The sequence below is a fragment of the Macaca mulatta genome, chromosome 6 (genome assembly GCF_049350105.2).
Source record: "Macaca mulatta isolate MMU2019108-1 chromosome 6, T2T-MMU8v2.0, whole genome shotgun sequence".
NCBI classification, from domain to species: domain Eukaryota; kingdom Metazoa; phylum Chordata; class Mammalia; order Primates; family Cercopithecidae; genus Macaca; species Macaca mulatta.
This window is the reverse complement of record NC_133411.1, coordinates 178,930,244-178,944,150: the sequence shown is the minus strand read 5'-3', so window position 1 is coordinate 178,944,150 and position 13,907 is coordinate 178,930,244. Positions and strand designations below refer to the sequence as shown.

Sequence of the window (13,907 nt, the reverse complement as noted above, 5' to 3'; positions counted from 1 at the left end):
CTGGGGATATAGTTGTTGAAACTGGACCCATTGTATATACACCTCTTTTTGTGTGGTCTAGGGCCACTCAGGAAGACAAAATCCCATTGACTCCCAGAGCTACATCATTAAGAGGACAGTCCCTTGGGTGGGAGCTCTAGTGTGGCACTTGGTATATGGCCAAACTTGTTGCAGGAAGAATGGATTGACTTGGATTTATCACTGGGTTGAGACAGAGGAAAGGCTTGTAAAGTGCCAACCTCTGGCTCTGGCTATTGGAGAGCTATTGTTTGTTTGCCCTATTAGCTTCCTGATGCAAGATTGTTAGATGCCAGGCCATCAAGCAGCCACTGGAAGTGTGTGCTCCTTCCAGAAAGAAAATGGGAGCTGTTCATTTCTGCCCATTCTCTGCACTGCTCCAAGGGGATGTAACCCCTGGAAGTGTCTGTGCACCCATTTAAAACCATCTCTTTGTTCTGTGATCTAGGGAGACTTGCATACACCTGCTCCCTTCTGTTCCCAGAGCTAAGAGGTTTAGATGGAATCCTTTTAGAGATAGCTCTAAAAGTTGGGACACTCAATGCATAGCATAAACCTCATCTAGGGAGGAATAGGGGGTTGCAATTTTTTAAGCCCTTTCTTTGCACCACTCTCAGGGAATGAAGCCCTGGAAGTGCTTTCATGCCTGTATAAAACTGCTGCATTTTTTTCTCCTGTGGTCTTTGGAAACAGGCATATGCCAGTCCCCTCTGCTCCCAGAGCTAGGGTGTTTAGGATACAGCCCTCGGGTGGAAGTTGTAAAAGTTGGGAAACTCGATGTGTGGACAAACTCCTTCCAGGAGGGATTCATAAACCTGTAGTTATTGCTGGGGTGAGCCAGGAGGGAAGGCTTGAGAAGTGACAGCCTGCTTCTCAGGCTGCCAGTGGGTTAATATGTGTTTGACCCTTAACTCCTCAGTGGAAGTTATGTAGAAGCCAGGCTGCCACGTAGCCACTGGAAGAGTGTGTCATACATGCCTTCTGGGGAGAAGCAGAGGGTTCCATTTATAAAAGACCCTTTACTATACTCTTCTCAGGGGATGGAATGCCTGAAAGTACATGTGCACCCATATAAAACCACTGATTTTTTTCCTGTGGTCTAAAGAGACTTGCATGTGTCTAACTCTGCACAGTCTCAGAGTTGGTAAGTTAAGAGCCAACCAATGAAGAAACTCCAAATTAGAATTGTATATGTGAGGTCCAAGCCCTCCTCTCCACAGGGAGAGAAGATGAGTACTGGGAATTTCTTTCTCCATTTTATGGCACCGTGTCAGAGCAGGGTGCATACCTGAGTGTGCCTCAGCTTTTCGTATGGATTCAATGTGGATGTTTACTCAGTGCCTGGTAGGTAGAAGTCCCTCACTTCATCTCTGAGTTTCTCTCAGAGGGAATTGATCCATGAGTAGATGTTTATCTGGTGCATTTGGGGGTGGAGGGAGAGCCAGGAGCTTCCTAGTCTGCTATGTTGCTAATTGTCTTCTTGGTCATCTTTTTAAACCGTTTTTGTGAAATTATAGCCTCCTCACTCCGTTACCCTGTGTCTGGATGTTTTTGAAGATGACTGATCTCTGCAGTGAGATCAGAGATCAGATCTCTGCCTTGGGAAATGACTGACTGACTCTCTCTCTTTCTCTCTCTCTCATATACACACACACATAGATACACATACACATGCATGCCCACACACCCTACACCTGCACATGCACACACATATAATGTTAATTGAAGGAGAACGCTGTCCAACTGGGCTGCAGCCATAGTCCTCCAAAGTGAAACCTATGGTCTAGTATCTGTCAAGTACACAGACTAACTCTGTGTACTTGGGGGCTCTGAGGAGCCAAGGTGTAGACTGAGTTGTAAGGAAAATCTATCACCACTGCTTGGATTGAGCCCAGCGCCACACCTGCATTTGAACAATAGCCTGCCATATCTGAAAGACTCAGGCTTTAAGATGAGTCATTAAAAATGGAAAGAGCTATTGATTGGCTTTCCTCCTTGCTTTTGAAACTATTTTTAGATTCCCAAAGTGTTATCCCCAGTATAGCCATTAGGAACAGAGAATGAGAATGAAAATAATTTTGGTTTCTCGCCTATGGGCATTTGTGTAAACCAAATATGTAACTTTCAGATCATTACAGGAGTTATACAGTTGGTGGGAGGCCTAGATTTCAGAAGCTAAACCCACGGTTTAGCTAATAACAGGAATAAAAGTAATGATCGTGATAATGAAGATGACTTCACTGATCGATTGCCTCCTGTGTGCCAGCCCATGCTGGCCACATTACACCCATGCTCATTTCATTACCCCAAGAATAAGTTAAGTCACTTATCCCTGAGCCCCGGGGCAGAGCTGGAAAGAGAACTCAGGTATTTCTGATTCCAAAGGCGGGCTTCCTCCACTACATGTGAATCAAGTTTTGATACTACACTTGCCATCAACGGGCTGTTGGGACTTAGTCTAGCCCTCAAATCTCTGGTCTTTTCCCTAAGCTGAGCCTCAGTTTCTCTATCAATATAGTAACCCTTGCCAGGCTTGCTGTGAAGGGAAAATGAATTATTAGGGGAGGGTGCTTTGGGAAAAAATGTAAAAGTGTGTGTGGATGGGTGAGGGAACATAAGATGAAAGAGAAAGTGATCTTGATCCCTGGCAATTAAGTGGCATTTCATTTATTTGTTTTAGACGGAATCTTGTTCTGTTGCCTGGGCTGGAGTGCAATGGCATGCTATCGGCTCACCGCAACCTCCGCCTCCTGGGTTCAAGCGATTCTTCTGCCTCAGCCTCCTGAGGAGTTGGGATTACAGGCACATGCCACCATGCCCAGCTAATTTTTGTATTTTTAGTAGAGACGGGGTTTCACCATGTTGGTCAGGCTGGTCTTGAACTCCTGACCTTGTGATCTGCCCACCTGGGCCTCCCAAAGTGCTGGGCTTGCAGGCATAAGCCACCACGCCCTGCCCAGCATTTCGTATTTTTCAAAGCCATTTTACCAATATCGCCTTCTTAAGTCTAGCCAGGAATCCTATGAGCTGCACAAGACAGGTGCTCTCATGACCTCTGAGTTCTGCCACAATTGCTTTGGCAGTTCACGTCCCATTGCCGGGCCTCATTTTCTCATATACAAAATAACGCAGGTAGACAAGAACCAGGAAGAATCAGGACAAAAAACTTGGAGAACTATAAGCCAAACCAGGTGGCGGAGGTCTGTCACTTAGCTAGCACATTGATTCTAACCTTTAAAAATGTAATTCAACAGAGATGGAGGAGGGGGCTGCTGCTACTGCACTTTGCCACAGCCCTTACTAGGCTATGAAGGTATTCGAGTTTATAGCTTTTGGACTAAAGGACACCTAAGGTCCCTTTAAGCTCTAAAGTTCCATCATTTTGCAATTCTTATTTATAGATGATTAAAACTAAGAGCCAGAGATATACAGTCCTTATCTAACATGTATAACTCATTAGTGACCAAGTTGAATTTGGATCTCTGACCCCTAGATCAGGGCTCCTTGTCAAAACTCCACTTCTCAGGGCCAAGAACAAGAAAAAAATAAAACCCCAATAAGCAGAACTTATACTTGAAGCTCATCAGAAAATGCCTCTCTATATAGACATTACTGTAATGATGACAATTTATGGAGGAAATAACTGAGAACAAGATAAAATTCATATAACACCAAAACAATCTTTGGAAATGAAGTCACTTACAAGACCATTAAACTTTTGTATCTGAGACACCCTGAAATTCCTGCTAACTAATCTGAGAGAAGCCATTAAAGATAAATTCACTCTGGCCAACTTTTTGAAGGTTTCCCCAATGCCTTCTATGAAAAGGCATCAGGATAAAAGAAACAAGCCAAAATCTTGACTATTTCTTTCCTAACTTCAAAATGCTGAGTTTATAAAGTAAGGTAACCAGTTTAGACACTATGGGTGTCTGCATATTGATTGACTGATTAATTTATGTAAGTATTCTTTAGTTAGCATCAGCTGTGGGCCAGGGACTATGTTTAGCACTTGGAGGTATGACAGAAAATAAAATAGACAAAATACCTGTCTTCTTGGAATTTATATTCTAGTGTAGTTTATAGTCTAATGTTATATTAATATTCTCTTAATACTAAAAATAAACAAGAAAATTACGTAGTCTATTAGGAGATAAGTGCTTTGGGCTGACACATAGCAGCTGAGGGAATGGGAAGTACAGGGATGGGCTCTCTCAATTTGTTACAGTTTGGCAGGAATGACTGCAGAAGAGACGCCTTGCTGAGCACCACCAGGTGACAGGGCTCAGTCAGGGCTAATGGGCAGAGGCTACAGATTGGTAGAAAGTTCCTGATTCCTTACCTCCTACATAGGACTAATAATAGTATGCACCTCACGGGGGCCTATGAGAATTAAATGAGATATTGCTATAAACCTTTGACACAGCACCTGGGGCACTTGTTAAAACTTATCATGTGCCATGAAGCAAGGGCACAGACCCTTCCTTCCTTTTGGGGGTACTACTTGCTGGGGTGGGCTGGGGTGGGCTTCTTTTTCTTAAGGATAAAAAGATAAAAGAGTCCAAGCCAGGTACCTGACAGGGGAGGTTAAAGTCATACCTTATCTCTTTTACTAACCTTGAACAATGCACTAATTAACTCTGCCTCTCAGTTCCCACATCTGTAAAATGGGAAGAATAATAATATCTACCTCACAGGGTTGCTGAGGGGTTGAAATGAGATCATGCCTATGAACAGTTGAGCCCATACTCACAACAATGTTTTTGCTCTCACCATCATTGTTATACTTTTCCAAGGTCTAAGTCATGCCTATAAAAAGGAGGCAAAAGGGCTACTGAGCTGCTGGGTTCACTGAAAAGAGAGGGTCATTAAGGGTAGAAGTGACTATCTCAATGCTATCGTCTGATACAATAGCCTGAAAACGCAAGTCAGACCACGTCCCTCCTCTGCTCGTGGCTCTGTGTCACTCAGTGGGAAAGTCAAAGTCCTTTTGGTGGTCTACAAGTTCCTACGTGATCTGGTATCAGACGACTGCTACTCACCCTCACTTGTTCTGGTCTGGACACAAGCATACTCTGGCCCCAGGACCTTTGCACTTGCTGTCCCCTCTGCTGGAATGTCTCTCTCTTCAATGTCAGCATGGACCCCTTCCTCATTTCCTCCAGACCTCTCCTCAACAGCCAATATAGAGGGAAGCATTCTCTGATTATCCTACTTAAAATAGCAGTCCCTCATCCATCACCCTTCTGCTTTAATTGTTTCCATCACAGTTATCATCATCTGTCATATATTTACTTTGCCTTTTTAGTCCTCTTTCCCACTAGAATGGAAGCTCCATTGCAGAATCTCTAGGTCTTAAAACAGTGCCTAACATGTTAGGTGCACATTAAGTATTTTCTGAATGAATAAATAAATAAATAAATAAATAAGACATCCTAAATATGTCCATTTATAAAGTTTCCTCACAACCACAATGACCATTCCTCTGTATCTTGGGGACTGCAAGATCTTTAGCTGTCTGAGGACATGGAGACCCTAAGCTGTGCTGAGAAGCAAAATAGGTGTTTATCTGCACAAGGGAGTTCAAACATTTGGATTCTAGCCAAATGATTTCTCTCTTCTGAGCCTCGGTTTGTCCAACTATAAAATGGGTTCATATTGGGCTACTGCACAGGTGCCCCCAAGGGGGTACTGAGATGACAGGAGTATGAGGGGGATGGAGATGATTGTCCATCCTCTGCGACACAGAACAGATGATTGTCCACCCGCCCAACAGAAGCTCCCCATTCACCAGCTTTATTACTGGAGGCCATGGAAAGTTTCATTTGCAGGGAACAAAAAGGTTATCTGACACTTAAAAAAAAATCTGAAAGGCATTATTCTGAATGCTGCCTGCATGGGAATTCTGGGACTCACACAGCAGCTTCAAAGAAAAACATGTCTCCTTTGTAAAGTCAAAGGGGCCTTTGGAGACTGGTTGTGCCCTGTGCATCGGAGGAGGGGTGGTCCTGCCATGAATGTCCCAGACTCACCTGCGACATGTGCACCACCTCAAACCAGCGCAGGATCCCCGGCAGCTTGTATGCGGTCACGAAGGAGGTTCTCTCAATCCACATGGACTGTCCATGGGCAGGGGGTGGCAAAGGCGGGAAAGCAACAAACACATTTATGAAACCTGGGTATCAGAGAAGCTTGGCAGAAACCCAGCCAGGTCCCCAGGCCTCCCAGCTACCCAAAAGTAGAATAAATATTGCAAGACCCAGAAACACGCTCTCACCTTACCCTTAAGAATTCTTTCCCAACATAAACTGTAAGCTCTCCCTGGACTTAGGCCAAGTAAATTTTAACCTCAGTTTATTAGCAGTCTGAATTTTTAGGCAATATTGAATGTATCCATTTGTTTTCTCGGGGGAGGGTTCCCAGTGTTCATTAGATTCTCAAAGAGGCAGTGGCTCCAAAAATATTAAGAATTACAGTCCAAGCCAAAGAGCTGAGACTTGGAGACACCTCCTTATGCCAGTCTTGTTTGAATCCTAGCTGGACACACACAGAGGAGACTAGCACTCAGGGGACAGCGATGACTAAATTGCTGTGACCTCTTACTGGTGTTTGCTGGAAGGTTTGATTTTATCAACACCCCTTCTTAGCCTGAGGGTTTCTACCTGCTGGCAATGCCTGAATGCCCTGTGGTTGAAAAGGTGCCTCTGACATGAGGCCCGGGTTCTGTATTAAAGGAAAAAAGGCTCAAGAAATAAGGGCACAGGCCCTAATGGAAGAGACTGGGGAATGGACGTCATGGTATCCATGGAGGTTAGCTTTATTTTCTCTGGCTTTGGATCAAGTTCCTTCCCGTTCTGAGGTTGGCTGATGCATGCTCTGGTTCCTCCAGGCGGCCCCAGGGAATGATCAAGAGTAGGGAAGATACTCACGGCAAACTCATTCTCCGGGTCTACGGTTCCCCTGCGCACGGGCCGGGAGTAGTGGAACCTTTGTACGTAGTTGGATTTGTAGAAGCTGAAAGACAGGAAGAGGCTGAGGCTCCTGGTAGCTATGGCCGGCTGCTGACACCGGATCTGACCCTGCACTGTCCAGGGAGGCTCATTACAGTAAACTTCAGGCCTAGTAGAGTCCCTTGTGGTGGCATTTAAAATCAAGGTCTGTGCTCTGGGCTCCATAAGAGTGACTTTTGCACAGGCTTTCCTGACAAGGCAATTTAGAAGGTAGACTGGTCTTATGCCCCTTTGAGAACATAGTACCCCTAGAGTATCCAGGCAAATGGAATTCTAACACTGATAGTCTAGGTCATGATTTCCTGTGATCCGCAACAAAGGAGCTGAGGTCTGAGCCTAATTTCCCAGGGGTGTCCTCAAAGGATTTCTTTAGGTGTCCCAGCCAAACCCCCAAATCAGTCTTCTTGAATCCTTGGTGAGATTCTAACATCAGGGCCAGCAGAACACCGTGCTAGCTGCATAGTTATTGTCCCCTGCTCATGGGTGCCTGTCTGAGAAGGTGAGAAGGTGAGGGGAGGCTGAGACCCAAGCTGAGCTCCACCTGCTCTGCTGTGGCACTTCATGAGGCTGCTGGGAGGGGCTGCCTGTCCCTAAAGGGTCCTTCATCTTGCAAAGCAGATCCTGTTTCTGACTGTCCCACCCAGAGGGGAGGACCTACTTTAAGACACTCAAGTGCTCCATTAGAACTTGGGCATGGGATGGGGGGAATGAGCTGGGCAGCTGGGAGGCATACAGCCTTGGGTCCCTCAGAGGCCCCACCTTGTGGCCTCATCAGTGACTTTGCAATCTGATCCAGAACAGGTGGACATCAGCCTTCATGGCACTTCCTCTAGTGTACCTTTATCAGAGCCGGAACACACCATTGTCAATGTACAACCTTCACACATGCTGAGAAGATGTCCCTCTGGGAGCATGTGCTCAGCATGGCCAAGGTCCCCTGTCTCCACCCTGCCTATCACTTGCTCAGTCACACTCTGTTTGTGGACTCTCTGGGGCCACTCTGAGATCAACCTGAGCAACAAATAGGCTGAGTGCATCCAGTTGAGCAAATGCTCAATGCTTGCTGAGGATTTGCTGAGCCATAACCCTGGCCCTCCCATCCTTCCTGGCTTCAGCCTTGTCAGGGGCAGAGCCCAGCTAATTGGAGGGTGATTCTTTGCCCAAGAGGAAAACGGGGGAACAAACTGGCTAAGATGGAGAAGGAACTAGAAAGACACTGGGGTCTGTTCTGCCACCAGCCCAGTTTGGTGGTCCCAATGGGTTCTCTTCCCCATCCTTCTTCCCTGTGGACAATGAGTCTTACTTTATAATCTGGTCAGGCACTGGCTTATTCTTGAACCTGGGGTGTTCATCCAAGACAGGCTGGACAGTGAAGCACTGGATGTCTGAAATCCATGTAGTTAAGGACTTATATCTGTTGGCTGCAGGGACAGTTTTAAGTATAGCTGGTCCTTGCTGAAACCTTCCAGGCCAGCCTTTATGGAGCCACATTTTTACTGAATGATGAACCTCAGGTTGCTGCTGCCCACTAGGCACTAATGACTAGTTAGTTACTGAGGTCCTTATCAGTGCTGTCACCTTGCAACCTTATGCCAGGGCTCAGCCCCTATAAACAGAGTTGGCTAGTGGTGTTTAATCATCATCATTGTTATATTATCATTAATAATAATACCATTGAATGAATTTATAGCTCTCAAATCAATTGCAGAGTACATCTCCTCATGATTTCATTTGATCTTCTCAATTCCACTGAGTGCATTATTAACCTAAATTGTCCCCTTCAAGGCCAGAGAAGGCAGGCCACTTGTTGAAGGTCACACAACTTGTAAGAACAGATCCAAGTTTGTATTCAGGTCCTTTAACTCTAAGCTCAGAATTCTTTCACTCTGGACTCGCTACTCAAAGGTGACCCTCTGACCAGTAGTATCAGCATCACCTGTAAGTTTGTTAGAAGTGGAGACTCTGGACTATCTGAGAACCAACTGAGTCCGGATCTGTGAAAGATCCTTGGGTGATACATATGCATGCTAAAGTTTGAGAAGCACTGCTATAGAATATGCAAATAAATGTCATTTTGCACTCCAACTCTGAGAATTTGAAAGCAACTCCCTGCAGCAGGATGGGAAGGAGCTGTGTTCAGACTCAGTGGAAAACAGTCCCATGGTGGATGAGTGATGTCTGCAACAGGCCTAGATACTGGAGAGGCACTATGTGGGTCAGACCCTTGTCATGCATCTTCTAGATCTGTCTTTAGTCCTTTTAAGCTGACAATATGGCAAACTGGATGAACAAAGTCAGCGGTCACTGGTCCCATTCCTGACCCTCTTCCTTTTCCCTACCTCCCATTTCTTCTTTACCCACATCTTTTATCTAGGTATTCAAGGTCTTTTCCCTCTATTCTACCCAATGACCACCATGACTCCAAAAAAATCTTCACCTGGGCCTGACATGTCTGCCAACTAAGGAATCAAGAACTCTTCCGGCTAGCATTCAAAGCTAGGCCAACATGGCCTTCACCCATTTTTTCATCATTATCTGGATATCCAATGGATCCTACTACTCCCTTTCCTTGGAACCTTTTCCCTCATCAATATCCCTCTCTTGTGAACCCTTTGGACAGATGTCAAACACCACAGTCCATGAAAACAAAATTCACCCCCCAGTTGGGAATTGTTTTCTTTCCTTTGGCTTTCCACAGCCTTCGTCTGTGCTTCTCTTAGGATATACCCTCCAGCTCCCTGTTGGCTTCCTCCTCCCCCTAGCCCACCTCACACCATCCATTCCTGCCCAGATCGTGAGCTTCTTCATGGCAGAAACTATGGTTCTTTCACACATAAGAAATGACCAAAACCTAGTTCCAGATTAAATTGAATTGCCTCTCTCTGATGAACTTACTCTATGCTAATATGTTAGGGTTTTCATTGATTTACTTCTGATGCCTGTTTCTGCCTTAAATAGATTTCTCTTCATGAGAGAGGAAAATGTTTAACACGAATGAATAAATCTCAGTGAAAGTATTTCTACGATTTTCAGGAAAACCCTTTTCTTTCTCAAGCCATGTGGCCAACAGCCTGCTCTGGGAAGAAAATCACTCTGGATTAAGTCTAGGGCAGGGGTTGGCAAACTATGGTCCTGTGGTCAAATCTGGTTCACTGCTTGTTTTTGTAAGGCCCAGAGGCTAAGAATAGTTTTCAATGGAGGGAAAAAGAGTATTTTGTAACATGTGAAAATGATAGAAAGTTTAAATTTTAGTGTCCATAGAGTTTTATTGGAACACAGCAATACCTGTGCATTTTTGGGTTTTCAGTGGCTGCTCTCCCACTACAACAGCAGAGCTGAGTAGTTGTGACAGAGACTGCGTGGTCACAAAGACTAAAATACTGCCCATCTGACCCCTTCCAGAAAGTTTGCAGACCCCTGTTTTAGAGAAGGTTCTAGGTCATGTTTACTGATCTTGGCCACTGGTCTTGGCCCAAGAGGAGAATCCAAACCTGTCCTGGGGAAGTCTGCGACACGAGTCCCCTGAAGCTGTGCCAGGAGGATGGCTGGTGAGGTTGTTATGCCACATGCTGAATGTATGCGTGGAACTGGGGCCCCAGAGGGCTGGGCAACTGCAGACCCCCTACAAAGAGACTTTGGTTTTCAATGATTGTTCCCTACTTGGATACCTAAGTGAGAAATGAGATCTGTCACCCTCTCAGACTGCTTATCAGCTTTTTCGCAAGTGAAGGCAAGAGAAGAGAGCATTAAGAACTCAATATTTTGTCAAAAAGCAGGCCTGGGTTCCAATCCCAGCTCCATCACTTCCTAGTTGTGACCTTGTGCAAGCTGCTTAAATTCTGTGAGCCTCAGTTTTCCTATGAGCAAAATGCAGAAAGCAATAATACCTAACTTGTAGAAGTATTGGAGGGTAAAACAACAATGCATGTAAAATGCCTAGTACATGGTAAACAGTTAATAAAGAGAATGCTGTTCATCAATCTTTTAAAAAACAATGGTGTACCAGAACATAGGTTTTCAGACAGACAGATCGTGAGGTTTAAGTACTGGTTCCATCACTAACTAGCTTTGTAACCTTAGGCAAAGCACTTTACGTCTCTGCCCCACATATTTCTTCTCCATGAAATAAGGAAAATCAACACTCCCCTTAGAGGGTTTTATAGGATATAAAGCCCTCAGTTCCATGAAAAGGACAGTTAGCAAATAATAGCCCTTCCCCTTTTCTTTTGTACCTGCCTCCTGGCACTGAACCGGGGGAAAGCTATGTCCCAGGAACACGTACTCTCTCCCTAGCCTCATGTTAAAAGGCCACAGAGCTGTTCAATCCCAGGAGGTCCACTTAGAAAGGCCTTAGAACTAATCCCATGTCTCGCCTATAACCAGACTCATATTTGTAACTAGCCCAGCCCACCACCAGTTGCGTTTCCTCCTGCAAATAACCATGATAGAGCAGGTACGCAGGGCAGGCAAGCATAATGAAAAGGTTACAGATGAATATTTACCACTGGAGAGAAGAATATTTGGATTAAAGTACAGCAGACTGAGCAGACCAGCCATGCAACCTGTTAACCCCATTTTAAACGCTGTAACTTAATTTGTGCTAAAGGGTGCAATGCTGGGAGCTAGGCTGAGTTAATGCTCTCCCTGGCTCAGCAGTTGGCCGTATTCTTGCATTTATATGCTCCCTACCATGCGAATCCTGTCTGTTGCCCAACAGCAGCTGCTGGCCTGCTAAACACCATGCTTGGCCGCACTGGCACTCACTTATACTGCACCCTAGCATCACCCCATGTGACTTCTGTGTACTGTGTACTCCAAGCGAGCTGGCTGCTTCTCTGCCTCCTTCCTCCCTTTCTCTATTTATTTATCTCTTTTCTTCTTTCCTCTTTCTGTGTTGTTTCCTTTTCATTTCTATTAATCAACAAATATTTACTGGGAGTCCCTTTGTACCAGGCACCAGGGAGAGGGGGACTTAACTGCAGGGAGCAAGCTAGGGCAAGCATCTTCCCTCATGGAGCTTACATTCTAGCTCGCCTCCATGCATGTTTAAAAAGTGCCAGAGATAAAGGCAAATTGAGACAGATTTTCCAAGGAAAATGGAGCTTGAGATACCAGGGTCATGAAGAGTTCAGAAAAGGCCACATTTGACAATAGAAAGGCCATGGCAGACCTCTTCCAGAAGGTGACGCCAAGCTAGGGTCTGATGGGTAAGAGACAGCTAGTCATGTAAGGAGCTGAGGAAGGGCACCCCAAGCAGAGGGAACAGAGAATATGAATGCTCAGAGGCGGCAACAAGCTGGGCACATCACAGGAACAGAAACAAGACCACTGTGGTCAGAGGGATGTGATAAAGGGAAAGAAGGATGGGGAGTGATGACGCTGAACAGGCAGGCAGGGGTCAGATCATGGATGGCCTTGCAGGCCTTGCTTAGCAGTTTTGATTTTATTATGATGGCAATGTGGCATCATTTCAGTTCGTGGAGACTGCTATGCTCCTTACTGCCTAAGGCCTCTGCACAGAAGCATCCCTCCTTCTGTCTGGGATATTCTCCCCACCTCCTGCTAAGCTTTGGTTGTTTGTCATCTCAAACGTCCCCTTCCTCAAGGATGCCTTCTCTCCTTTCCCAACCACAGTACTCTGCATGGCTTCCTCGAGGCACAGATTATATTTTTGTAAATAAATATGGAATAGAGGAGTTAGTCACTTAATGCCTCTTTTAGTTGCTACACTGTAAGCTCCCTGAACGTAGGACCATTTTGTGAATGAAAATCTCCAGTCCCTTGCACCTTGCTTAGCATAGAGTAAGGGCTTGAGAGTATTCAATATAAGAATGAGTGAGTGAGTGAATTAATCAATGCATACAACATTTACGATGTATTGAGATGGGTTCTTTGGATCTCATCTCGAATATTTACTGGGAGTCACTCTGTAACAGGCACCACGGGAGATGGGAACTTACTGCAGAGAGCAAGCCAGAGCGACCACGGAGTTGACATTCTAGCTCACATTCATGCACTTTTTAAAAAGCACCAAAGATAACAGGAAATGGAGACAAAATTTCCAAACCAAACAAAGCTCGAGATACCAGGATCATGAAGAGACCAGAAAAGGATCCAAAGAACATGGATCCAAAGAACATGTTGCATGTTCCTGCGACACGGCACCATTGCAATGATTCTGGCAGCAGCTGTGAGCTCTAAGGTGGGTCTTTGTGGGCTGCAGCCCCGGCAGGGCTGCTCAGGTCTGGCCCATTGGCTAGGGCATTCTCCAAGGATACACTGGCCTGGAGCATTCTTCACATCATCTCCCGGGGCAGAGGTGGTGTTCATCTTCTCTGCATTGGGGAACTGGGTCATCAGCTGCATCTGGAAATCTTCTCTTCGCTCATACTCCTTCCCGCGGTAGATGAACACTTTGTTCTGCAGAGAAAGGATGCTCATTAGAGATTTGGGGACTCAGGTATGAAGAAAGGGGCCAAGCAAAGCTGGGGAGCTTGTAAAATGACCACAGTCTATGGGGACCTCCAGTGCATCGCTCTCCTCTTGGTTTCCCTACAGGGGGAAAGGAAGAGCTCAACTCACTGACCTAGCAGAGGCCATCACTACTCTAAAGAGTCTAGAGGAAGGGAAGATCATGGATGCTGAGAACTTTCTTCTTACCATCCTATGTACAGTTGCCAGAATAATTACTCACTCAGGTTTCACTGTGTCACACCCACTCTCCTATATACATGGCCACAACATTTCCCCGTTGCCTGTAATGGACCATGTGGGCTGGACCTGTGGGCTGGAAGGACTCAGCTTTCATATCCTCATCACCTGGCTTCTGGCTCTAAGCCTGTGAAAACACACTCTTTATCCTTCCTCACCATGTTTGTC

General features: G+C 45.5%; 1 protein-coding gene across 3 annotated transcripts in view; it reads right to left on the bottom strand.

Moving 5' to 3' along the window:
* DOCK2 (dedicator of cytokinesis 2) overlaps positions 1-13,907 on the bottom strand; it is a 436,838-nt gene that overhangs the window by 19,858 nt on the left and 403,073 nt on the right. For all 3 annotated transcript variants that reach the window (XM_028849908.2, XM_028849910.2, XM_077937437.1), the window contains 4 exons: positions 13,307-13,448; positions 8,332-8,413; positions 6,948-7,032; positions 6,051-6,137 (listed from right to left, as the gene is read on the bottom strand). In XM_028849908.2, coding sequence (XP_028705741.2) covers positions 6,051-6,137; positions 6,948-7,032; positions 8,332-8,413; positions 13,307-13,448 — 396 coding nt within the window. The remainder of the gene's footprint in view (positions 1-6,050; positions 6,138-6,947; positions 7,033-8,331; positions 8,414-13,306; positions 13,449-13,907) is intronic.